Consider the following 27,980-nt stretch of genomic DNA (forward strand, 5'->3'; position numbering starts at 1 on the left):
GACCTGAGTTGAAGTCAAACACTCAACTGACTGAGCCACCCACTCGCCCCAGTAATGTGGCTTTTTTGAAGACAAAGAAAGACTTCTCTTTTTTGAACACAAATTTTAGTACTTAGGTGTGAAGGAAAGACTACAAAGTTATCTCTATCCTGGTGGTAACTAGGGAAGAGGTTTAGGAAGATTCTTTGTCTTTGCTAACTCCATATCTCTTCTGGGGTATCTTAGGTAATGGAATATGAATATGAAGCTGAGATGGAGGAGACCTACCGGACCAGCATGTTCAAAACTTTCAAAAAGACTCTGGATGATGGCTTTTTCCCCTTTATCATCCTGGATGCCATCAACGACAGAGTTAGACATTTTGACCAGTTTTGGAGCGCAGCAAAAACCAAGGGATTTGAGGTAAAAGAACTGTAGAGTACTTTGTGTTACCATGTAAGTGCTACATTTGTTTGCTTAATCACTGTTCATTCTTGCTTAGGTATATTTGGCCGAAATGAGTGCAGATAACCAGACTTGTGGCAAGAGAAATATTCATGGAAGAAAGCTTAAAGAAATAAATAAGGTGATTTTTGAAAACATAGGAGGTGTTGTATTCCAAACTTCATTTTGTTTGTATGATCACTGTTGTCTGGAAATTATTGTTTATCTCCTTTACTTTCAGAAAATCTTTTCTACCTTCTTTAGTAAATGTTTCTTATCCTTTGTATCTAAGTGAAAGAGGTGTGGCCTACCTCTTCCTGGAAGTAGCCTGTTAGACTTCACAGTATCAGTTAAATTTGTCTTAGGTGCTCACTTGGTCTTTCTTTGAGTAGTTTTCCGAGATAACTTGACCTCCTGAATCTCTCAACAGATGGCTGACCACTGGGAAACTGCACCTCGTCATATGATGCGTCTGGACATTCGTTCTCTGCTGCAAGATGCTGCTATTGAAGAGGTAAGTGTCCTTTGCCTTGAAAGCAGTGCAAAAGGGACCTTTTTTACACATGCTTTATTTCAAAAAAATTTTTAATTACAGAAAAGTTGCATGAGTAATATAAGAACACCTATTCAACTTTCATTGAGATTTACTGATTGTTAATATTTTGCCACATTTTTCTCTACACAGAGAGATACGTCTTCTTACTTCTACTCTTATCACTGTTATTGTGAAACCGTTTAAGAATTAAGTTGTAAACCTCATAACCTTTAACCCCTTACCTCTAAATACAGTATTTGAGTAGGTATCTCCTGAGAACAAGGGCATTCTCTTAACAGAACTAGAAGTCTCAGTTATCAAATTCAGGAAATTTAATACTGATAAAGTACTGTATTAAGTAGTACAATTTTCCTAAATTAAATTTCTTGAATTATCTCATATATAGTCCATGTTCATATTTCACCAGATGTTCCCATAATGTGCTTTAGAGCTATTTTTAAAAATCTAGGACCTGGTCCTTTAATATAAAAAATACTTTCTCAGCCATGTCATCGTCAAGAAAAACAAAGAATTTTTGGAGAGTGTAGACCATTTGTTCTGTAGAATGAGCCCCAATTGGGTTTTGTCTGGGTGTTTCCACATGATCAGTTTTAAATTAAACATTACCAGGAATGCTACATAAGTGATGCGGGGTCCTTAGTGCATCATATTAAAAGCCATGTGATGTCAGTTTATTTCATTCCTGATGATTGAAATGTTGATCACTTGGTTCAGGTGGTATCCATCAAATTTTTCTACCTTTATCCCTTTGTAATAATCTGTAATTAGATACCTTGTTAATATCCTGTTCCTCAAAAGATTTATCACTCATTGATAATTTTTGCCTACATCAGTTATATCATGGAAGAAGAGAGAGGTTTGTTTGTTTTTTTTTTTAAATAAGTTGTGTACTTCTGTTTGGTTTGACAACCTGTGAATGAGGGTTTTCTATACTTAATGTTATCATTGTATTTTTATGTGTTTTTATCCCCCAAAGTCGTTCCTCAACCCATTTCCTCTGGTTTCTGCCCCAGCCATTCTCCAGAGACTTTCTCATGAAAGATTTCCATGACAGTAGATAATTCTCACTTCTGTTTCTTAATTTTGCAGCCACATATGACTTAGTTGACCCATGTCCACCTTCTTGACAACATATTTCTTTTGGCTGCTGTGAGTCCACCTTCTCCCAGTTTTCCTCCTGCCTCTCTGGCCGTCCGTTTCAGTCTCCTTTACTGGCTTTTCTTGCTACTCAGCCCTTAAATGTTGGAGTTCTTTAGGGCTCTGTCTTAGGCTTTTATCATTCTGCACATTTGATATAGATAATCTTTCTGGTAGCTTCGATTGCCACATATGTGCCCTTGATATTAAACTGAATTTTAGCAGTATTGTAACACTAATTATGTTTTGGTAGAGAGGTTATGGGTGATTTTTATAATTCTACCATTGTTTTCCAAATTCTCTACCAAAAAACATATACTACTTTAGTGCATCTCAAATGCAGCCTATCCAGTATGTAAATCATACAAACCTGTTCCTCTTCTGGTATTCTCTATCTTAGTAATTAGACCCACCAATCACTTGGTTGCCGAAACCTTGACTCTTAGTACCTGTGTTACCCTTTGCTCTTTATTCTCTGTCCTACCAACTTTCAACCTTATCCTTCCACCATATAGTCAGGCTCCAAGTTTTGTCAAGTTTACCTTATAAACACTTTTCTTATCCATTTCCTCTCTGTTTGCATTGCTTCCATTCTGGGCCAGGCTACTATCATCATACTTTTCACTATGTCCTTTCTTACATTTTGAAATTTGAATCATACACATGTTTTACTTGATTGGAAAAATGCCTGCTAAAGGTTTAGAAAGAAATCTTAGTAATCCATAGGCATTCAAAACAGGTAATCATCAGCTTAGAATAGATTATGATTCTCAAATTCATAGGGAATTATAAAGATGGATAGCCCGAGAAAACGAAAAGCAGGAATATCATTCTGTCTTTTATAAGTTCTGTTTCAAAGTTTAGGATTTAAGCTTCCTTGGGGTATAACAGTGAGTCTGTGCTGCCTTGCTCTGGGCACCTGTGCTTGTTTGAGATCTCAATAAGGAACTCAACATTTTCCTAAATGTTAACTCATTGCTTTTTATTGGGATAATGTAGGTAGAGATGGAAGATTTTGATGCAAATATTGAAGAACAGAAGGAAGAAAAGAAAGATGCAGAGGAAGAGGAAAGCGAACTGGTAGGAGACAGACCAACCACTTTGAACAAAGTGTCTCTATTAAAATCCTTAAGGGTTTAATCTCAGATCTGTGATCAGATTACTGCTGCTGATATGCACCTTAATGGTCAAAGTTTCCATAATCATCTTTAAGGAGATTTTTGGATACTTTTTATTTTTCCCCTGACCAAAAGAACCTTCTACTGTACTGTTACATGAAAATTTTAGAATGCTAAGAAACATACCCTCCTAGTCACTCATCTATTATGGGTGGCTTTAGGGGAGTATACTTTTCAAGAAAATCAATTACATATGAAAGGGCATTCTCACATTCCAGCAGATATGTGGTACAACCTACCCAACATATGCATAATTGTCTCGTCTTTGCTACAAGATTTCAAAATTGAGTTTCTGTCAACTGAGGCAGAAGATCTTCTAGAATGAGGAGGCAGAGGGTTGCCACTGACTGCTGGATTTGTTCTTCTGCATTTTATCCTATTGAGTGATGGGGAAAATGATTTGACTGTGTAGGCAATGCATTTTGCTTAGGCTGATTAGAGGCTTTGTAGTGTGAGTTCAAAGTTCCCGTGTACCTACTGTAAATGCTTTTGATCACACTTCTGTAGAGATGTTTGCCTTACCCTGTCATTGAAAAATATGCGACCTGTAGAGTTATGTTACTTTTCAGTGTTTGCTAATGAGACACAGAGATTAGCAATGCCTTGAAAGAGTGTTTCTTTTTTAATTCAAAACATTATTTGTTTTATTTAATACTTCAGCCCTTGCTAAAGCTGCTTCTCATATTCTTCTGAAAATGTACAAAGCGAGAACCCTGATTCCTACCCCTAGAGAATACAGACTCTCTAAGAAGTGGTCCCATCAAACCCATGTGTGATACAGAGGACTCTGAAAAGAAACTGTGTGTACATAGAGATGGTGTCAACCTCTACATTCCTAGATTTCATATGCGGATTAAAAAATAAGCTTTAAAGATAATGGCATTTGAGTCTCAGTATGTTTTTTTGTCTTTAAACAAAATATTTTTCTTAATTAGGTTGTTTTTTGACATCTATGATCTAAAATGTAGGCAGGAAGTTCATTTAAAGGTCCACGCTGTTCTGGAATATGGCTAATGACCTCGTTAGCTCCTTGCAGCGTGTGTACTAGGAAGTGATCATGTGAGAATTCTATAATGTTAGCTTTCTGAAGCTCCGTCTTCCTTTTGTGGAGATTTCAGTTCAGGACATGGTTCATAACATCTGATTTGTGTAGGTGTAGATCAAAGCTTGGAACTTTTCATTGAATGTGCTAATTATTTTGAAAAGTGAAACACGCTGTAAATACTCTATTTTTACACCAGAAACATGGCAAAGAAGCCTTAAAACTCTACCCTGCTGGACTATCTTTTATTTCCAAATGGCCTAACATTTCAAGCAGTGAGAAGATGATACAGTTGTAAGGAAGAACAGGGTGGTTCCAGCAGAAGGAAATTAATATACTCATTTTGCTTATCTTTATGTTATAAAACTTCTCTTAACCCATTCAAAAATGCAGAATCCAGATCTTCTACTATTGGGTTCTATTCCAACAGTAAAAGATTCTTGGAGAATTTTAACCAAAGGGTTAAGAGCAAGTCTCATGTCATTCAGACCATTTTCATTGAATTCTCAATAAACTTGGCATTTTCTACTCTGTGCTGATCAATGCAACTGGGTGAAATCCAAACTTTTCTTGGTTAAGAGAATCTTTTTTGGGGGTCATCGGTATGATATTTTTCCTTCTTTAGTGCTTTAGTGAATTTAGTAGATACGACTCAGAATTTATAGATATATTATTCTAGTGATGCTTAAGGTTTTCAGATGATTTTTGAGATATCACTTGTACAGATTTCATCAGTACTTTTAGCACCATCACTTCAGCATAGCTTTGTCTTGGTTTGTTCTAGAAATGTATTTGGGAAAGATGATATGACTCATAACCTGAAGTACTACCTAATAAGTTGAAAGTGAATTCTCAGTTTGACTTAAACACTAGAAATGTACAAAACCTATAGGTTTCCTAGAAGAATTCTGATGCTCCAGTACTCTAACACAACAGTTACTGTCATGAAACGTTCAACACACTTTCCACCTTACCTTTGTGGCAGTCTGTTCCATGACCTTGAATATTCCCAGTAGTAGATATATTAGTTCTTACAAGAAGATGCTGACACCTTTGATGAGTCTGTTCTGTACAGTAAGTCCTAATATTAAAGCTCTGTATGTTAGGGTTTGAGAACAGGGTCCAAATGAAGGAAAAGAGGAATCATCACCATACACTTGCTAGGTGAATAAACGAAAAGGATTACTACATAATTAAATAGGTACATTGGAAAACTTGAAAATCTTATGGGACTTTGTTTGAAATAAACTACCCAGTTATTTTATTAAATAAAATATAAATTGCCTGTGGAGATTTCTGGTTTTTCGTATAATAGGAAAATGTCATTTTAAAAGACATTGAAAATAATAATCTGGGTTCCAACTGACGCAGAAGAAGTGCTCTCACATTGATGCAGTGAAACCAGCCTTTGTAAGATCTAACTGGTAAATGGGTTGAGTCATTTTTAAATGAAGTTGGAACTTCATAGTTGTGTTCAGTGATACCATTGTTTTCTTCTTTCTTTTGAGTAAAGTTACACTGAAATATAAAGTAGCTGTCTTGAAGAACACTCTTTGTACCTCATGGCTACTATCACTTGAGAATTGCAGTTGTATTTAGAAAATAAGCTAGCTAGTTATTAGAAGTCTTCTGCTACTCTGAATGATATTAATACTAGCACAGAAACGACCGTACGTCCTCTCCATATTTACTGTTTACCTGTTGTTCAGACTACAGCCGGGTGTCCTGAACTGTAGCTGCCTCAAAGCGCCTTCATGATACTATTCTGAAGTGACTACTCTGAAATCTGGGCAGGGAAGTTTGGTGAATTGGTAATTCAGTTTCTTCAGAGATAATGAGACTGTGTTTTCCCTAAGGATATATATATATAGATATATATATATGTAACTAGTGAGTGGAAACTGAATCCGTTCCCAGTTTTAATGCTTTTCCAGTTCAACAGTGATATGCATGTATGTGTCTCTTTCTAACCCTTCGAGCTTCTCTCTGTGTGCGATTTAGGGTTACATTCCGAAAAGCAAATGGGAGATGGACACATCTGAGGCCAAGCTAGGTGGGTATTTCCTTTTTCCTGTTTTTATATGTGATACCTGATGGTAATGGTCATAGATCTTTCTGCTGTAAGAAGAACAAATTTCTCCCAAATTTCTGCTTTAAGCCAAGATTCTTGGCCTACCTTACGTCCTCAGTCTGTTGTGCTAGCTACATCTTGTTTGACTAGTTACTTCTTGGGACAGAGTGAAAGAAGAGTATTTTAGAGGGACTGCCTTCAGTACCACTTCAGGGTATTAGAGTAAGCGGAAGTATGATGCATTTAGCAACAAAATGCTGTCACTTGTAAAATCCGTTCTGTTATATTAATCAGAAATGTTGGTGCGATGAGATTTCTGCTTTTTTAAAAGAATATTTAACTGCAGGCCAAAGTTGAACCTGATTGTGAATACTTTGGGTAATAATAGTAGTAGGAATAATAAATATTGAAGTTTAAACATTAATTTAAAGGCAGTTATTTTCCTTGTGTAATAGATTAGAGTTTCTGGGTATGGGGAGGTAGATCTATAATTTAGGTTTTTGAGGAGCCTGCTTTGTAAGAGTCAAGTTTCCTTCAAGTTGTTTTTAGCGCCAGATTACAAGGTAAACTGGTTAAAATGATTGCCTAAATCAAAACTTGGAGTTGCTTAACGTGAGGTATCCCGTCAAGCAGAACATCCTACGTATCCAGTGGATTTTCCTCCCAATATTTCATGGTCATAACTGCAAAACTTTTTTTTTCGTTTACTTTTTTCACCTCACTTAGAGAATCCTTTAACACATCGATTTCAGATGTATTAATAAATAATCTAAGAAAATGAGATGAGGGCTTTCTAGAAGATTGACCTTACTAATGTACGTAGTATGACTGTCAGTCTCTGCGTTTCTCTTCCTGGTATCATGCTGTTACTCCAAAACTGAAGTAGCCTTCTAAATATCTTAAGTTCCTATAAGAAATCTGAGTCATTTAGCTGCTTCACTGTTGGGGACACATTGTGTTTCTGATGTAAGAGGAGTGCATTTTACACACAACCGCATAAGTTTTGCCTTTTATTTTGCTCGCGTGATCACGTGGGCAATTGAGGTTCACTAGGCCCCGTGTAAAAAGCAGTTCCATAAACTTCATTGTTACTACATTATTGGGAGAGGTACTTTGTTACACAGTCTAGAATTTTTTTCTACTGTATGATATGTGAAAGTTATATGTGGTTACTGACATATTCTGATGCTAGTCTTCCCTCCTTGGGAACTCCTAGTCAATGATCGCTTCCTCTAAACTTTCCAAGCATTTATAAATGTTTAAGTGCAATTACATATGTAGGAAAATAACAGGCACAAATTACTTTTTAAAGAATAATGCTTAGGTCTGCTTATTTTGATATTAGATTAAGTCTGTTTGAAGTTCTGTACTTTGAGAATAACTTGTAAGACTGTAAGATCATTTCTGGTTCTCTAAATAGCAGTTGTCTTTTGGGGCAAAAAGAGATCATAATAAAGAGACAACAGGATCGTAAAAGTGATAAATATTTTAGCCAAGCGTATAATGTTTGCAGGCATTACAAATACATGACCTAGGATAATACTTTTTTAAACTTGAGCTAGTCCATTTTCTATTTTCCTTTCTGATTTCTAAAGAGAAAGGAAAATGGAATTTAGCTCTGATGACTATTCAAGAATATATGATATTAAACTTGGTACTGATTTCTGGAAAAAATTCTGGCCTACCATTTGCTTCTCAGAAAATGTATTTTATACAAATTCACTCCAACTTAAAGAGAGAGTGTTAGGCAGTTAATTCCAGAAGTGGATTTGTTAAATCATTTTTATTTACTTATTCAGTTAAAGGCACTGAAGGTGTAGTAATGAATCTAGAAAATAAATCCTAACATGTTTGCTGCTGCTATTTTAGTAAGAGTGACAGTGATGTTTTATGTAATGACTGGCATCTTGCACCACGGTGTTATTTTGAGAGCTAATCTACCTGTGGAGGAAGGCAAATTGAGTGTGAGCATTCTTGAAAGTGCTTTTGCTTCTTTGAGATTGGTCCATGGAGCCAAATGAGAAGAAGATTCTTCTCTAAAACATGAGGCTCTTCACCCGAGAATCAGCCTATTTACAGTGCCCTTCCTTATCTTAACAAATTTAATAGATTTGATTACAGGGTACAATTTATTTTTCTAGGTACTTTACCAACATTCGTAAATTCCTTTTGGTAACATGACTATGCTGGATGGAAACATACTAAGCTTCATCAGTGTAACACACTGAGCCAGAAGTGATAAATCTGTGTAACTGAGGCGTTTTGATTTACAAATGAGTCTGCCAGTGAGAAAGTGCTCGTTTACCTTTCATGCAACTGGTTAAATCTCATTGCAGATTCTTGATCTGTGTTAATTAAGTACAGTATGCAGTTCAGCCAATGTCTGAGTGTTAAATTGGAAGTGGTGTAATTCTAGAAAGATTCAGAACTGGCCTGAAATACATCCGGCATCGGTGTCATGGAGTTGTTAAAGACCGCCTGTGGCCCACTTCACTTGCACCTGACTGGCTCCTTCTCAGCTGGGACACAGGCACCCTAATGCAAGGGTGGGTGTTACATGCCACGTCGGATGCTGGGGTTCAGCACTGAAGCTACTTAAATTCCAATGATGTGATTTTGGTTTCTCAAATTGTGAGAAACTGAAAGAAGGTTTGAGACTGTTACCCTAATTCAGGTTTCTCCATACCGAGTACTTTTACTTTTCTCATCTGTCATTTGTCTCTGCTTATGAGTTATTGTGTATTGGCCTTCTACATGTCAGGCAATATCATCTCTTCACAGTTGGAATGAAATTATTATTCATATAGGCACATAACCCTTGTGTGTTTACCATGAACAGATTTTCAGAAACACCATTTATGTTTAGAAAATGCATACGTGTATGTCTACAAAATTTTTCTGTTGTGCTATAATAATATATACTGTTCTGAAGATGTGGGAAAATTCTGTGACCTGCCAAGTTGGGTATTTAAACCTTCATCTTCATCGTAAAACTTCATTTTTGAAATTGAAACCTCTGAAAATCCTTAGTATGAGTGTATGGGATACCAGCCGTCTGCTGTAATTAACACCCCAGATTCCTCTTCCCTCACCTTATGCCATACGTCTGTGTGTTTGGGTTTCCAGGATGCCATGTGGAAGAGGTATGAACCTTTCTTCAGCCCCAAGAAGGAAGCTTTAAACATGTGTGCACAATGAAATTTCAAATTAAACATTACGAACAAGGGTGTTCAGACTAGTAGTTCATGTTCTTCTGATCTTCCATGTTACACATATGGGACTCCTGGTCTGTAACTCCTGTCACATACCCAGTGTATGAGGCACAGTTCTTACAGTTTTCACACTGCCCTTCTGCAATGCTGCCTGGCCATGCTCCATTCCAGGGGTTCAGATACGAAATTATTCCTTTGAAGTATGTTCACGTCAAAGTTGATCTTAAGTTTGGAAATCCTCTGAGGTGTATTTAATAAGTCTGTTGGAGCTTCCTACTCTTCTGGTAATACTGTAGACTGTTGAACTAGAACAGTTCTATTGTTTGTGAGACTTCATTGGGTTTATAATACCATAATCTACATCCCTGTGCAATCAAAAGGGTCACTTATTTAAGCATTTGTGTATCATGGCCTGTCATATACATGAAAATAGAGCCATTTGGTACAGCATGTGATTTGCAGAGGAGATTAGGAAACTGTTTCTGTTGAACTCATCCACGTTAAAAACTTTTCTAAAGCAATATGATAAAAATTTATTGAGTTTTGTACAGTGTTGTAGTTTGCCTTGCCGATTTTTCAGTAATACTGCTTTTATCGGGGAGGGTTTTAGGAAATAAAAGCTTTGCCAAGTATGTGGAATCTTACTGGTTTTTGAAGCCTGTATGGTATGGTACAGTTAGTTGTGTGTGAATCTTTTACATTTGAAGCATAAACTCCCCCTCCCTCCTCCTGCCACGGCTTCCACTGTGCTTTTCTTTTCATATCAAGTTCTCTCCAACTTGGTGCCTGAAAGACTTCTATTATATACACTCTGCACCCTTTTTGGAGTTTAATGAGGTGTGGTTATTGTGTATTTCTGACATCTTGTAGGTTTTCTTTTATTGACTTGCTTAATAATAGTGTGTGTGTGTAACCGCAGACGATTCCAAAGTTCAGCGCTTCAATGTAGTTAAAAATATATATAGCTCATGATATTCTACATACAGAATTCAAAATCAGTATTGATAACCAATGGAAAATACTACACATTTTCATCGCGTGTTCTTCTTGCAGACACCTAAACTCCTATCTCCTAATTTCTGAATCTGCAATCTCCGTTCATTTAAGTGGTTACAGTTTGGGCCCCTTAGGAAACCCAGCCCTCTCAGATTGAGGATTCAGAAAGAAAATTTAGATCTGGTCACTTTGGCTGACTAGTTCTTAGCCTCAGAATGGTCAACAGTATTTCATAATATAAACAAAGAAAAGGGCGATCTGTGCAGTCATCTTACTCAGAAACATTAACTTAACGGCAAATCCTCGTACAACCGTTCCCAAGGAACCGTTCATCTAAAACCTTCTTTAAACGTTAGCTTGGCTCATTAAGTTGTTGGTACTACCTGCTTTTCGTATGACACAGTATCACATGTGATTACCGATCAAATGGGTGGTGTTAATATTGTGCCAAAGAGGAAATAAAAAAAAAGGAGAAGAAAGAGTTTTTAGAAAAACCTGTCTTTGCATTTTCCTTCAGGACATGAGAGCTGAAGTGTGACTTGAGGGGGGGGGGGCAAGGAGGCCAGGAGACCAGTGACTTTTCTTACTCTGCCTGTATTTGTTACTTAAACCAACATCGTAACGTAATGCCTGCCAGTATGAACGTCAAATAAACGATGGAAATTGCACAGAACTTGGTGTTATCTCCGCCAAGAAGATAGTTGGATCTGCAAGTGATGCTGCCCTCAAAAATGTGGATGTCCCCTCTGACAGTGCTCCAGACTTCTTTTCCTTTAGTTGTGTGTTGTGTGCAGATTCACACTCTCCCTTAATGCTGCGGCTCTGTGTTTGTCCCTCAGACAAGTTGGATGGCTTGAGAACTGGTACTAAAAGGAAACGTGACTGGGAGGCAATTGCCAGCAGAATGGAGGATTATCTTCAGCTCCCTGATGATTATGACACTCGTGCTTCTGAGCCTGGGAAGAAGAGGGTAAGAGACTTTGTCAATAATTGCCAATAGGGGAAGGGCCCCGTTGGGCATCTGGTTTTGGAGAGTTATAGGCAGATAAGAATATGAATGCTATTTTTAGAGTGACTTAGTTTATATTCTACCATATTACAAATTTTTAAAAAATGAGTCAGACCTTACAAGTTACCAGATTAAAAATGTATAGGTACTTGAAAAAATGAAAAACAGAATCTCACGTGGCTAGCACGTTGTCAACCTTAAAGGAGTTTGAAGGGGCCGCTTGTGCTGTTTTGTCCGGGGCAGAAAAGCTAAGTGCAGAGTAAAGTGTGGAAGACGATCTGTGGAATATCTTAATGGATTAGATCTAGAGAGTCCAGGAGTGGATGGACTCAAAGGTGAATCTTCGGGGTTCTGGCCATGAGCACTCCATGTGTGTGGTGCCATTTACTGAGTCAGAGAAAACTGGGGAAGTCCAGTTAGAGAGTAAAACATGAGAAGTTCAGTGAGAGACCATTTAAGTTAGAAATGATAATAGAACTCAGGACTCCAGAATTTCGAAGTTCAGGTAGAGGTAAATGTTTCAAGAAGTAAAGAGTAGTCAATTGTTACATGATACAGAGAAGACAAGTAAATTGGGAGCAGAGAAGTGGCTATTGGATTTGGCAACATGGAGATTGCTGATGATTGATCAACAATCAGGCAGGTTTTCTTAGAGAGTTGAAGGGCACAAGCCAGTTTGGAGCTGACTGAAGAAGGAATGGGAAATGAAATATAGAACAGCAAAGGTAGACAACTTCTTGAAGTTTTGCTGTGAAAAGGAGCAGAGGAATGAAACCAGGATATTGCATAGGCTTTCCCCATAGACGTTTATGTATATCCTTTTAAAACAAAATAACGAAGCAAAAAATACCATATTATGTGTGATCCAGATAAGCCTTTTCTAGCTAATTTGTCTTGATTTTTGTATATAAGTGTATACAAACTACCATTCTTTTCAAATAGCTGCCCAATCTCCATTGTTTGGTTATTGAGGTATTTATCCAGCCCTTTATTGGTAGATACTTAGGCTATTTTCATTTTATTGTTAATATAAACACTATGGTGAAAGTCATAGTGCATATGCATATTGTTTTGAAAGTATATCCCTAGGGTAGATTTTTAGCACTAAAGCTGCAGTCTTATAGAGTGTGATTTATCATTTTGACAAATACTGTGAGGTTGTTTTCTAAAAAGGTTACACCTGTTTATATACCCACTGTAAGTAAATGCCTGTTTTTCCACACTTGCACCAAAGGTGCTGTTATCAAACTTTTAAACTTTTGACATCTGATGAGTAAAACAAAAATGGTATCTCAGTTTGCATTTCCTTAATTAAGATGAGGTTGTGTATCAGGGCTCCTGAATGGCTCAGTTGGTTGAGTATCTGACTCTTCATTTTGGCTCAGGTCATGATCCCAGGGTCATGGGATCAAGCCCCATGTCATCAGGCTCCACGCCAAGTGTGGAGCCTGCTTAAGATTTTCTCCCCCCCCCCCCCCGCCCCATACCCCCCCCTCTCTCTCTTCTGTCTCTCTACTAAACAAAAAAGATGAGGTTCTGTATCATTTATCTTTACACAGCATTTCTTTTTTATGAATTTCTTCAGTACTTTTAATATTAAAAGAGTATTTGTTGTAAGAAAATAAAAATGCCAGTAACACATCATGACATGGGATAACATTATGAAGCACCTCAGTTTTCACAAGCTCTTTTAAATACTTCATATAGTCCCTAGGCCCACCTCTGTGTATGTGGCTTGTGAGGAAGGGAAAGGGAGATTAGTGGCATTCTATATGTGCCTAGCTCCACCCAGGCACTACTTGCATGGATTCATCCTATTCCAGTTTTAAGGTTGGAGCAACAGAAGCAGAAACAGCTGCAGGCGCCTGGGTGTCTCATTCGGTTAATCATGGTCCATCTCTTGATTTCAGCTCAGGTGATGATCTCACAGTCGTGAGATTGAACCCTGTGTCAGTTCCATGCTGGGTTTGGAACCTGCTTAAGATTCATTCTCTCTCTCTCTCTCTCTCTCAAGATTCTCTCTCTCTCTCTCTCTCTCTCCCCCCTTCCCCCTGCTCGTATGCACAGGCTCTCAAAAAAAAAAAAAAAAAGAAATAGCTCTTCCTTGAGAATAATAATTTGGTATAGTACAGTAACAATGCATAATCTCAAATGAGAAATATTTTTCTCTAGTTTATTTTTCGTCAAATAACTATTACTCTACAGAGTAAGTGATCCCACGTTTACTTCATAAGCTGGGTGGACAAAGTGACGTAAGCTGTGCACATCCTAGTTCTTTAAGTTTTAATTTAAATTCCAGTTAGTTAGCATAACAGTATAATACTCGTTTCAAGTGTACAATATAGTGATTCAACACTTTCATACAACATCTGGTGCTCATCATGACAATTGCACTCCTTAATCCCCGTCACCTGTAATATACCCCCCCCACCCCCTCCCCTCTGGTAACCATCAGTTTCTTCTCTGTACTTAAGAGTCTGTTTCTTGATTGTCTTTCTTTTTTTTCCCCCTTTCATCTTTTGTTTCTTAAATTCACCACATGAGTGAAATCAGATGGTATTTGTCTTTTTCTGACTGACTTATTTCGCTTAGCATTACACTCTTTAGCTCTATCCATGTCTTTGCAAATGCAAGATTTCATTCCTTTTTATAATATTCCATTGTGTATGTGTGTGTGTGTGTGTGTGTGTGTGTGTGTATATATATATATATATATATATATATATACACACCACATCTTCTTTATCCAGTCATCAATCGCTGGACACTTGGGCTACTTCCATAATTTGGCTATTGTAAATAATGCTGCTATAAACATAGGGGTGCATGTATCCCTTTGAATTAATGTTCTTGTATTCTTTGGGTAAATACCCAGTAGTATGATTGCTAGATTGTAGGGTAATTCTATTTTTAGAATTTAGGTTTCTGAGGAACCTCCATACTATTTTCCACAGTGGCTGCACCAGCTTACATTCCCACCAACTGTACAGCTGTTCCTTTTTCTCTGCATCCTTGCCAACACCTGTTGTTTCTTGTGTTACTGATTTTAGCCATTTTGCCAGGTGTGAAGCGATAGCTCATTGTAGTTTTGATTTGCATTTCCCCAATGGTAAGTGATGATGAGCATCTTTTCATATGTCTGTTGGCCATCTGTATGTCTTTTGAGAAATGTCTGTTCATATCTTCTGCCCATGTTTTAATTGAATTCGTTTTTTGGGTGTCAAGTTTCTTATATATTTTGGATATTAACCCTTTACTGGATATGTCGTTCACAAATATCTTCTCCAATTCCATAGATTGCCTTATAGTTTGGTTGATTGTTTCCTTTGCTTGCAGAAGCTTTTTATTTTGATGTAGTCCCAATAGTTTATTTTTGCTTTTGTTACCCTGGCCTAAGGAGACCTATCTAGAAAGAGGTTGCTATGGCCTGTGTCAAAGCAGTTACTGCATGTGTTCTCTTTTAAGATTTTTATGGTTTCAGGTCTCACATTTAGGTCTTCAATCCATTTTGAATTTATTTTTGTGTGTGATGTAAAGAAAGTGGTCCAGTTTCTCTGTTTTATATGTTGCTGTCCAGTTTTCCCAACACTGTTTATTGAAGAGTCCGTCTTTTTACCACTGGATATTCTTTCCTGCCCTGTCGAAGATTAATTGACCATATAGTTGTGGGTTCATTTCTGGGTTTTCTATCCTGTCCCATTGATCTGTGCCTATTATTGTGCTGTTACCATACTGTTTTGATTACTGCAGCCTTGTAATATAACTTGAAGTCCAGGATTGTGATGCCTCCAGCTTTGGTTTTCTTTTTCAAGATTGCTTTGGCTATTTGGAGTCTTTTGTGGTTCCATACAAATTTTAGAATTGTTTGTCCTAGTTCTGTGAAAAATGCTGTTGGTATTTTGATAGGGATTACATTTAGATGTGTAAGTTACTTTGGATAATACAGACATTTTAACAATATTTTTTCTTCCAACTGATGAGAATGGAACGTCTTTCCATTTCTTTGTGTTGTCTTCAATTTCTTTCATCAGTGTTTTATTGTTTTCAGAGTACAAGTCTTTCACTGCTTTGGTTAGGCTTATTCCTAGGTATCTTATTATTTTTGGTGCAGTTGTAAATGGGATTGTTTTCTTAATTTCTCTCTCTGCACCTTTATTATTAGTCTAGAGAAATGCAACAGATTTCTGTACGTTGGTTTTATATCCTGAGACTTTAACTAACTTCATTTATTAGTTTAGCAGTTTTTTGGTGGAGTCTTTCTTTTCTTTTTCCTTTATAAGTTTATTTTATTTATTTTGAGAGAGAGAGAGAATGCATGAGTCAGGGAGGGGCAGAGAGAGAGAGAGAAGGAGAGAGAGAGAATCCCAAGCAGACTCCTCACTGTCAGCATGGAGCCCAGCACGAGGCTTGAACCCACAAACTGTGAGATTATGGCCTGAGCTGAAGTCAGATACTTAACTGACTAAGCCACCCAGGCGCCTGTGGGGGAGTCTTTCTGACTTTGGGTAGTAGCATGTTGTCTGCAAATAGTGAAAGTTTTACTGCTTCCTTACTGATTTGGATGCCCTGTATTTCTTTTTGTTGTTTGATTGCTGTGGCTAGGACTTCCAGTACTATGTTGAATAAAAGTGGTGAGAGTGTTACTGACCTTAGAGGAAAAACTCTGTTTTTCCCCATTAAGGATGATGTTAGCTGTGGGTTCTTCATGTATAGCCTTTATTATGTTGAGGTGTGTTCCCTTTAAAGCTACTTTGTTGAGTGTTTTTATCACAAATGGATGTTGTGCCTTGTCAAATGCTTTTTCTGTATCAGTTGAAATGATCATATGACTCTTATCCTTTCACTTATTGATGTGACATTGATTGATTTGTGACTATTGAACCACCCTGACAACCCAGTAATAAATCCTACTTGATCTTGGTGAATGCATTTTTTAATGTATTGTTGGATTTGGTTTGCTAGTATTTTGTTGAGGATTTTTGCATCTGTGTTCATCAGGGATATTGGCCTGTAGTTCTTTTTTTTTTTTTTTTTCAGTATATGAAATTTATTGTCACATTGGTTTCCATACAACACCCAGTGCTCATACCAAAAGGTGCCCTCCTCAATACCCATCATCCACCCTCCCCTCCCTCCCACCCCCCCCACCAACCATCAGTTTGTTCTCAGTTTTTTTTTTTTTTAATTTTTTTTTTTCAACGTTTATTTATTTTTGGGACACAGAGAGACAGAGCATGAACGGGGGAGGGGCAGAGAGAGAGGGAGACACAGAATCGGAAACAGGCTCCAGGCTCTGAGCCATCAGCCCAGAGCCCGATGCGGGGCTCAAACTCACGGACCGCGAGATCGTGACCTGGCTGAAGTCGGACGCTTAACCGACTGCGCCACCCAGGCGCCCCATGTTCTCAGTTTTTAAGAGTGTCTTATGCTTTGGCTCTCTCCCACTCTAACCTCTTTTTTTTTTTTTTTTTTCCTTCCCCTCCCCCATGGGTTTCTGTTAAGTTTCTCAGGATCCACATAAGAGTGAAAACATATGGTATCTTTCTTTCTCTGTATGGCTTATTTCACTTAGCATCACACTCTCCAGTTCCATCCCCGTTGCTACAAAGGGCCGTATTTCATTCTTTCTCATTGGCACGCAGTACTCCATTGTGTATATAAACCACAATTTCTTTATCCATTCATCAGTTGATGGACACTTAGGCTCTTTCCATAATTTGGCTATTGTTGAAGAGTGCTGCTATAAACATTGGGGTACAAGTGCCCCTATGCATAGTACTCCTGTATCCCTTGGGTAAATTCCTAGCAGTGCTATTGCTGGGTCATAGGGTAGGTCTATTTTTAATTTTTTGAGGAACCTCCACACTGTTTTCCAGAGCGGCTGTACCAGTTTGCATTCCCACCAACAGTGCAAGAGGGTTCCCGTTTCTCCACATCCTCTCCAGCATCTATAGTCTCCTGATTTGTTCATTTTGGCCACTCTGACTGGTGTGAGGTGATATCTGAGTGTGGTTTTGATTTGTATTTCCCTGGTGAGGAGCGACGTTGAGCATCTTTTCATGTGCCTGTTGGCCATCCGGATGTCTTCTTTAGAGAAATGTCTATTCATGTTTTCTGCCCATTTCTTCACTGTAGTTCTTTTTTTTAATGGTGTCTTTATCTGGTTTTGGTATTGGGGTAATGCTGGCCTCACCGAATGAATTTAGAAAATTTCCTTTCTTTTCTATTTTTTGGAATAGTTTGAGAAGAATAGGTATTAACTCTTTAAATGAATTTGCCTGTGAAGCCATCTGGTCCTGGACTTTTGTTCGTTGGACATTTTTTGATTACTGATTCAATTTCTTTGCTGGTTATCAGTCTGTTCAAATTTTCTGTTTTTTCCTGTTTCAGTTTTGGTAGTTTATATGTTTCTAAGAATTTATCCACTTCTAGCTTGTCCAATTTGTTGGCATACAGTTTTTCATAATATCCACTTATAATTGTTTGTATTTCTGTGGTGTTGGTTGTTATTTCTTTTCTCTCATTTGTGATTTTACTTATTTGACTCATCTCTCCCTTTTTTTTTTAATAAGTCTGGCTAGAGGTTTATCAATATAATTTATTGACTTTTTTTCAGAGAACCAGCTCCTGCTTTCATTGATCTGTTAGTTTCTATATCATTTATTTCTGCCTAATCTTTACCATTTATTTTCTTCTCCTGATTTTAGGTTTTGTTTGTTGTTCTTTTTCTAGCTCCTTTGGGTGTAAGATTAGGTTGTTTATTTGAGATTTTTCTTGCTTCTTGAGGTAGGCCTGTATTGCTATATACTTCCCTCTTAGAACCACTTTTGCTGCATCCCAGAGTTTTTGGACCATTGTGTTTTCATTTTCATTTGTTTCCATTTCCTTTTTATTTCTTCTTTTTTGTCCTGTTTGACCCATTCGCTATTTAGTAGCATGTTATTTAACCTCCATATATTTGTGCTCTTTCCAGTTTTTTTCTTGTGGTTGACTTTTAGTTTCATAGTGTTGTGGTTAGAAAAGATGCATTATATGACTTTGATCTGATTGAATTTCCTGAGGCTTGTTTGGTGGACTAATATGTGATCTATTCTGGAGAATATTCCATATGTACTTGAAAAGAATGTGCATTCTGCTGTTTTAGGATGGAATGTTCTGAATATATCTGTTAAATCCACCTGTTCCAGTGTGTCATTCAAAGCCATCGTTTTCTTGTTGATTTTCTGTGGATGATCTGTCCAATGATATAAGTAGGCTGTTAAAGTCCCTTACTATTATTGTATTATTATCAGTTAGTTCCTTTATATTTGTTATTAACTGTTTCACGAATTTAGGTGCTTTCTTGTTGTGTGCATAAATATTTACAATTGTTATATCTTCTTATTGGATTGTCCCTCTCATTATTATATAGTGTTTTTTGTCTCTTGTTACAGTCTTTTTTAAGTTTATTTTGTCTGATGTAAGTATTGCTACTTGTGCTTTCTTTTTTTTTTTTTTTTAATGCTTACTTATTTTTGAGAGAGAGAGACAGAATGTGAACGTGGGGGAAGGGGGCACAGAGAGAGAGGGAGACATGGAATCTGAAGCAGGGTTCAGGCTCTGAGCTGTCAGCACAGAGCCCAGTGCGAGGCTCAGACTCATGAATTGCAAGATCATGGCCTGAGCCGAAGTCAGATCTTAATTGACTGAGCCATCCAGATGCCCCTACTTGGTCTTTCTTTGGACATCCATTTGCATGATAGATGTTTCTACATCCCCTCACTTTTCAATCTGCAAGTGTCTACAATGAGTCTCTCGTAGGCAGCATATAGATGGGTCTCGTTTTTTTATCCATTTGGTCATCATATGTCTTTTGATTGGACCATTTAATGCATTTAAATTCAAAACAATTTTTTTGAGAGAGAGGAAGAATGTGTGCATGTGTGAGTAAGGGAGGGGCAGAAAGAGAAGGAGAGAGAATCTTAAGCAGGCTTCATGCCCAGCATGGACCCCAACATGGGACTCGATCTCACGATTGTGAGATCATGACCTGAGTTGGACACTTAACCTACTGAACCACCCAGGCACCCCCAAGGTAATTATTGATAAATATGTATTTGTCATTTTATTATTTGTTTTGTGGTTTTGTCTGGAGATTTTCTTTTATCCTTTCTTATCTTTCTCTCTTTTCTGATTTGCTGATTTTCTTTAGTGACATATTTGGATTTCTTTGTCTCTATTCTTTGCATATTTATTAATGGTTTTGATATATGGTTACCATTAGGTTTGTATATCATCTCTTTTGAATATAGCAGTCTATATTAAGTTGATGCTTATTTAAGTTTGAACCCATTCTTTTCTCCTCTCCTCCCCACATTTTTGGGATATGTTGTTATATTTTACATCCTTTTAGTTTGTGAGTTCCTTGACTGATATTTTATAGAAATTCATTGTTACTGCTTTTGTCTTTCCTACCTTTATACTGTCACTTCTGGTTTCTCCTTTCCACTCAGAATTCCCTTTAACATTTCTTACAGGCCTCGTTTAGTGATCATGAACTCCTTTAGTTTTTCGTTTGTCTGGGAAACTGCCTTTCCTCTTGGGAATGATAGCCTTTGCTGAATAAAGTATTCTCAGCTGCAGATTTTTCCCCTTCAGCGCTTTGAATATATTATGCCATTCCCTTCTGGCTTAGAAAGTTTCTGCTGAAAAATTTCCTGCTAGCCTTACAAGTTTTCCCTTGTAAGTTACTATCTTCTTTTGTCTTGCTCCTTTTAAAACTTTGTCACTACACTTTGCCAATTTAATTGCAATATGTCTTGGTGTAGATCTGCTTTTGTTGATTTTGATGTGCTTCCTGGTTCTGGATATGTTTCCTTCCCCAGATTAGGAAATTCTTCAGCTATTATTTCTTCAGATAAGTTTTCTGCTCCCTTTTCTCTCTCTTCTTGTAGGAGTCCTATAATATGAATGTTATTACATTTGATGAAGTCACTGAGTTCCCTAAGTCTGTTCTAATTTTGCATAATTCTTTTTCTCTCTTTTGTTCAGCTTGGTTACTTTCCATTACTCTGTCTTCTAGATTGCTAATTCATTCTTCTGCTTCTTCTAGCCTGCTGTTTATTCTATTAACCATGTTTCTCATTTCATTTATTTCATATCTTTGCTATGTTATTCCTTATCTTTGTGTTAAGAGTCTCACTCATGTGTTTCACTCTTTTCTCAAGTCCAGTAAGTATCCTTATTATCATTACTTTAAACGTTCTATCAGGCATGTTACTAATATTTGTTTTACTTAGCTCTCTGGCCAAGGCCTTGTCCTGTTCTTTCATTTGCGGTAAGTTTCTGTCTTCTCATTTTAAGTCTCTGTGCTTACTTCTGTGTGTTAGGAATGTCAACTATATCTCTTATTCTTAAGGGTAATGGCCTTATGAAGAAGAGGTCCTGTAGTGCTCTGCTTTGTGGTATCCTCTGTTCCCTAGGGCCTGGTGCTTCTGGAAGTGTGTCCAGTGTGTTTTGCGTATCTTCTGCTTTTTTGTCCTGGCCATTTTATCCTTCAGGCCAGTCATCTGCAGAGGCTTTCTTTGTCTGTTGTGGGCAATGTTTGGTCCCTAGCCCAAATGTGGTGTGTTTTAACTATATAATGTGGTGCATTTTAACTATATGTGCTCTGGTCTGTCTGTGACACGAGACCTGTCACCATCACTGCCAGAACCAAGGCTCCAGAAAGTTCCTACATGGGGAGATACAGTGTGAGCAAGGGTTTGGGCTGGTCTTCTGGAGGAGGGAGCCTACCATGCTGGGACTGAGGCAAGTGTGAGTGGGAGAGGCAGTTCTACCAGAGCACAGGGAGGTGGGGCTTGGTTTAAGCAAGTTAGGTAGCAAGTGTTGGCACTTTACACTGGTTCCCACGGGCAGTCCTATGCTTGTGCTGAGGGGTAGGATTGAGAAATGGTGCGGGCCAGTTTCTTTGTTCCCAGAGGGGTCTCTCAGTGAACTCTGTCTTTCTGGGACATACTCTGAGATGAGCGAGTAACCTCCCCAGTGCTCTTCAGATCGCTATTTCCATGCTGTATGTTTGCCTGCCTTCTCTTTAAGAGCAAGGCAGTGCCCTAAGGGCTCTCTTCCAGCCAAGCCTGCCGACCTTTAAAACTCCATGCTGGTTGCCATAAATCATGAAATTTGGCCCCTCTTGCTCTCTTACTGTGGGAATTTGTTTTCCCCGGATGCTCCCCAGTGTGTTAGTATGTCTCTCACCCTTCTCTCCCACTGCTCCCTGCCTACCATAGTGGCCACCATCCATTTCTCTCCCAAACTGTTGTCTCTGCACTTTCTGCCTTCTTTGATGTGGCCTTCTTTCTACCTTTAATTGTTGCAGTTGGTTCTGCCAGTCTTCAGATCAATATCTAGGTATTTAGGATGATTTGCTAGTTATCTAGTTGTGTTCATGAGCCGAGGTGAGCCTAGAGTCCTCCTACTTTGCTGCCATCTTCTTAACCCCACATCCCAGTTCTTTAAGTGGCTTATCATTGTCTTTCCTCCCCTGCTTCACATCCTCATTTCAAATAGTTTTTAACTCTCAAACCACTCATGAAAATCAGACTACAAGGAGATCCTTTGGGTAGCAACAAATGCAGAATTCATAATTTATTCATTTGCGGGGGTCTCTTGATTCCTTTAATTCAGCTTTTTACAAATACCAGATATGTTCCTAGGATTAATGTCCACTGTAACAAGTAATTATGTAGAGTTGATCATACTAGAGTTTTACCAAAATGGCTAGGTTTTTTAAATACAGTTTTTTAAAAATTTTGCTTGCTTAATTGGGCATAAAATGGCAGGTCAAGGCGACTTTGTGTTTCTTTGATATCTGTAGAAGGTGAACAAATCCCTTATTTGCTGGACATTTACATTTTATAGATATTTTTAGTGACAGTGGATAAAATATATGTGCCTCAAACCTTTGAGTGTTAGTCAAGATTTTTCTGTATTATAACATTTTTTTAGTGGCTAAGATAAGTGGCAAAAAAGATTATAAGTCTCAGTAAAAGTACCTCTAGGAAGATTAGGACGGACACTTGACATTTAAGAAACCATTTCTAATTGAAAGTCATTATTCTGCTTCTTATATATTTAGTGTTTTGGTAATCATTCACTCATTCTACAATGTTGAATGTCTGTCAGGTCTGTGGATGAGACCTCTTAAGCAGCGGACCTCCAGTGGAGGAGTCTACCATGTAAATAAATAATACAGCACCAGTATACATTAGCGATACGAATAAAACATTTTCATTTCAACTTAAAATTGTGGGCATTTGTGCTAAAACATATTGCTTATCTAAGAAATAATTACATACTTTTTCTTTTAATCCTGTGTTCTTTATTTTATCTGAGTTTTAAAGACTTAGAATTTATACTGCAGGCTTAAAAATTAGCTCTTAGTTTGTTCAGGGTGGCACTGACCAGTGTGTTTAACTCTGTGTCAAGGATGTACTATGGACTGGTTACAACATTTCTTTATTCACTGGCCAGTCTGTCCATCTGTCCATCCTTCATCCTCCTCAGCCATAGTCATCTTTTGCTAAACGTATCCCCCTGATCCCAAGGGCAACTGAGAGAGTGTATGAGTCCCTCAAAATAAATATAATCAGCATAAATACATAGTAGGAAGTCCAGAGACGTCTGTATAAAAAGCCCACATTAAGTAGCTTTTTTTTTCTTTTTTACTAAAATCCATGAAGGAAATTTAGGTTTTCCACGCACTAAATCTACTTTAAAAAGAGTTGGGTGGTATCAGTTTTTCCCCACTGCTATTACTACATATCCTCTCTTTGGCCAAGTGGTTGCTGTTTGGATTCATTACCAGTCCGGTAAATAGTAATACGGAAGGTCAGTGTGCCTCTAAGAGCCCTGATGCATTTCCATGTCCAGTGTGAAGAACATGAAGTATGCATGCTCTGGTTCCCATTCCTTGTCACAGAGAATAAATCACAAGCTATATTGAAAATACAGTCTCTGCAGACTTTGGTGTTATGTCCACAGTTTCATAGTTTCTCAGGTGTTTCAACTTTTGCAGAATGTGATATATCTGCTTGTTCTTTTAATTGTTAATATAAGAATCTATATTTGATATATTATTAAAATTTAAAATGTATCTCCTTACATTTTTAAATGTCAGAATACCTGCCAATGGGAAATATTCCTGATCTATGCATTTATAGTTATAATTTTTCCACAGTTATAATATTATAACTGATATCCAAATGATATCAGTTGAGTCCATCTCTTCATCTCTTTATCTCATGGATGAAAATGATAATACTCTCTCCCTGTTTTCTAAGATTAAATTTCAAGAAATAATTATTGTGTAGAGATAAATAAAACTCAGTTGACCTAGGGTATTCATAGTCTATTAGGGAATGCAGGTCTATAAGTAGATCATTGCAAAATAGTGTGAAAGTTCAAAAGTAAACGTGTCAAAACCCAGAAGTAGCTCTAAGGAAGCAATGGTTAATTATTTGATTGGCAAAGAACAAGAGAGACAAAGCAAGGATTGATGACTAGACTCAGGCCAGATGGACAGGGTTAGGGCAAAGACGTTTCAGGAAGGGAGGCTAGAATATGCAAGGTTACAGAGGTGGGAAGTGGCCCATTGTGCTCTGAGAGCCAGAAATAATTGTGTACTACTTATACAAAAGCTGTAGGCACTGCCCAGAAGTGCCACTGGAGAGTAGAAGGGCCAGATCCAGAGGGACCTATTGCTTGGATTTTATTCTTCAGGCAGGGGACGGATTTAAAGCCGGTGAGAGTCATGACTGTGTGTATTTGGGGATCATTCTGGCAGGATGGATTGGAGGGAGTGAGCATGTAAGGTAGGAAGACTAAGCAGAGGAAGAAGTGAGGTCAGTGAACCAGAAAGGAGCCACAGAGGATAATGGAGGGGCCAGGACTGAGCTGAGAGCTGAACTTTCCAGGGGCTGGAAGGGTTAGGACTTGGTGACTGACTAGAGAGTTTCCCTTCTGTAGCTTAAGACATGTGGCTTTCTCCACTTCTCCCCAGTTAATCTCCAATGTTTTTTTAATTCTTAGTTTCAAATTAGTTACCTACCCCTTAGACTATCCAGAGAGGGAAGAGGCCCTTTGCTTATTTATTTTTCCTAAAGCCCAGCCTAATGCTGTGTTCTTTTTAGGTGAGATGGGCAGACCTGGAAGAAAAGAAGGACGCAGATAGGAAAAGGGCCATAGGTTTTGTGGTCGGACAGACTGATTGGGAGAAGATCACAGATGAAAGTGGTCACCTGGCTGAAAAAGCCCTCAATCGAACCAAATATATATGAGACTTAGTTTTTGAACGGAGTCATTGTTCCTCTAAGGTAAGATTGCACACTCATATGAATAGCCTCTACTGTGTGGTTGTTTTGAAGGGTTTGAGATAAAGGAGACAGCATGCTTTGCTAAAAATGCTTCTCGTATTATTTTTTGGTTTTTAAGTATGTGCTAGTTACCAACATTTACAGTGCAAGGTATTGGAAAATGGAGCAGTTTTCTACAACTCAGCTCACTTAACGTAAGACTTGAGAAAAGCTTGGATTCTGTAGATTTGAGGAGTAGAGTGTTGAGATACTAAAGTCTACTGAACTTTTCTACCTGCTATCTCCTGGCATGACAGCCTTTTCTTTTCTTTCCAGGTGGTTCGCTTTGAGGTGATCTGAAGCCACGGCCTCATGGAGCTTCGTTGTGTGTCACCTTGCCTTCCACGTTTCAGTTTTTGTTTTGTTTCTACCACTTTAGTTTTTTAAAGTTCTCCAGTGTCCCCAAGAGGTATTAGAATCTTGCTGTACCCAAGCAAGACATTGATTTTTCTTTTTAACGATTTTGGGGAGGGAGGGAGTGATAGCTTAACTGCTGAAGCCAGGTGGGGGTCTGCTGGAAGATTCCAACAGAAAATATTTCCTCCACTGTACAATGTCACAGACTATCCCTATCATCATTGCTTTGTGGCTGTTTTTGTTTTTTACTGTATGTAACTGGTAGCTGATTGTACTAGGATTAAAAACAATAAACTTTCACGATAAAGCCGATGAGATTCATGGGCTATACAGCATGGGCCCCTTTCTCTCGTTTTCTTAATTTTATTTTTTTTTTGCTTTTTTAATATGGTGTGTTCTAATTACGTGCTAGCCGAACATCCCAAAACCTCTTTCCTATAGAATATTATATAGCTCAATATAATACATAGCACATATTGTAAACACAAGGAAGTCTCCGTAATCTTTGTTTTATAGCTTTCTTTATCTTTGCATCTTGAAGACTAGTAGAGACAACTGCAAATATTCATCAGTTCCCTGGAGCACATCAGTTCTGTAGCATGATGTTTTATTGTTTTTTATTATTATTATTACTTTGATCCTCTTGCTGTTGCCTCGTGCCCCGTTACGTTTTGATTTTTCCCTCATCTGGCTTTGACTCCTGGTGGACAAAACTGATGTACTCCATAGAACTCAGGAACTTGTTGCCTTATTGCTGAACTTGAATTAACTGATGTTTGCATCAAGATTTCAGGGAAGGAGTATGGAGATGCGCAGCCCTCTGGCAGGCAGCCTTTAAGCCCTTCAAGTTTTCAGGTTCTTGCCAGATTGCTCATGATTGGAAAGCATGGCCTTCTGCACAGAATTTCCCCTCTTGTGGATAGTACCAGGTGGAACCTAGAAATATATGGTGCTAAAACCCAAATATCACTCCAATTTAAAAACAGAAAAACATTCTTTTCCCTCTTCTATTCTGCAAAGCAAAAAAATATCATTTTCTAGCATGAGAAAAGACCTAGAGGAGTGCCTTCCTCCTCAAACACCGTTTCCACTTTGTAATCCAACTCTGCAAGTTCTAAATGTGTTCACAAAAGGCTTGAATATTTTGAAATACTCACTTTTGGGCTACAGACAAAAACCTTTTAGTTTTATGACCTACATTAAATACCGTGTGACCAGAGATGATATTTATTAGCATTCGAATAGTACTGCTTTGGGTGTCAAGAACGTGAAATTACAGTACTGAAGACCAACTTAACGGGAATCCTCACAACTTTCTGTTCTTTTTATCTTCTCTGAAATTCTGAATGTTTACATGTAAGAGGCTTTTAACAAGTCAATATTGAACGTGTAATTTGTTTCATTAAATAACACCTACTGTTTGTAGTATTTAGCAACTTTGATTGCTTATTGGCTGACAGTAGACTTCTATGTACTGATCTTTCTCAGCTGCGTTTATGACGTTGAGTGAAGGTCCATCACAAGATAGCCAATAGAATTATTGTTTGTACAGAGACTCACTTGAATCTACCAAATGCCTGTTCTTATCAAAGACAGTATTTCCAGAATGTGTTCTCTAGTTCAGAAGACAATGGAGATATATATGTTCTTACAGAGAATGTCTTACTTTAGTTTTCTTAACCATTTTATGTTCTAACAGTATTCAGAATGCCAATGAAATAAGAAGTGGTAATCACCTGTGAATCACCATAAACCTGCCATATTTTTGCCTTGCAGCCATGGCTTTGTGTCTATGATCTTATACCAAAGGGGATGAGGGGAGAGGAAACAATCTGTAGAAGATACAGAGTAACATGACCTTAGGGGATAAACATAGAATGTTGGCTACTTTCGGAAGTTGGTCTGACAAATAACTTCAATGAAAGAAGATTAATGAAAAAAAGATGAGGCCCCAAAAAGAAAGTAATAGAGACTGTCAGTTGATATTTGATTTTGCTAGTCTAAAGGACCATTACATTCTTGAATTTGCATTATCACTGGACTCAGAATAGAACACCCAAGAATATCTTGGAGAAATTTCGTGTTGGTAGAAAATACCTTGATAACACAAATATTTTAAGTTTATTAAGAGATGTCCTTGGAATACAGGGGACCAAACTTGGATTCCATTTATGTGCTAGCATTTTACTGTTGTTTTATTTACATAGTTCTCCTTATCTCCGAAAGCTGCTTGGTATGTGTCTTAAATTTTTTATTTTAATCCTATCAAGTTGATTTAAAATCTTTTGTGGTGTCTGGTGTCTTAATAATAATCTGATATTGGGGAGAGTTCCTCATATCTTTAATGTTTCAGACCTTTTAAATTGTGAAAAATCTCATTTCAGTGATTCAGCTCTGCTTGATGAGATGCAGAAATTTTTTCTATTTAGAAATCATTTATTTAGGGTTAAGTTGGCATATTCAAAATACATTGTAATTGATTACATGGATCAGAAGCCATCAGTTGCACACTCTCTGTTGGTTGCCACTGACTTGGATTCACATAATTTTTGAGAAGTTATATTTGAGTCAGATATCAGTGATTAATTCAGAAGTTTATTGACAGAGA

At 37.7% G+C, this 27,980-nt stretch overlaps 1 protein-coding gene across 4 annotated transcripts in view; it reads left to right on the forward strand.

Annotated features, from left to right (window-relative positions):
- The window catches only part of YLPM1 (YLP motif containing 1), a 74,660-nt gene extending 48,953 nt beyond the window's left edge, over nucleotides 1-25,707 (forward strand). For 2 of the 4 annotated variants that reach the window (XM_011283407.4, XM_045060237.1), the window contains exons 14-21: nucleotides 226-402; nucleotides 482-565; nucleotides 854-937; nucleotides 3,116-3,196; nucleotides 6,338-6,389; nucleotides 11,455-11,585; nucleotides 24,794-24,976; nucleotides 25,292-25,707. In XM_011283407.4, the coding sequence (XP_011281709.3) occupies nucleotides 226-402; nucleotides 482-565; nucleotides 854-937; nucleotides 3,116-3,196; nucleotides 6,338-6,389; nucleotides 11,455-11,585; nucleotides 24,794-24,940 (756 nt within the window). In that variant the 3' untranslated portion in view covers nucleotides 24,941-24,976; nucleotides 25,292-25,707. Of the gene's footprint in view, nucleotides 1-225; nucleotides 403-481; nucleotides 566-853; nucleotides 938-3,115; nucleotides 3,197-3,954; nucleotides 4,172-6,337; nucleotides 6,390-11,454; nucleotides 11,586-24,793; nucleotides 24,977-25,291 lie in introns of those variants that run through there. The other 2 variants (XR_006599799.1, XM_023255864.2) reach the window with 2 other exon arrangements.
- The last annotated feature ends 2,273 nt before the right edge of the window (nucleotides 25,708-27,980 follow it).

This window comes from Felis catus, chromosome B3 (assembly GCF_018350175.1).
Source record: "Felis catus isolate Fca126 chromosome B3, F.catus_Fca126_mat1.0, whole genome shotgun sequence".
NCBI classification, from domain to species: Eukaryota; Metazoa; Chordata; class Mammalia; order Carnivora; family Felidae; genus Felis; species Felis catus.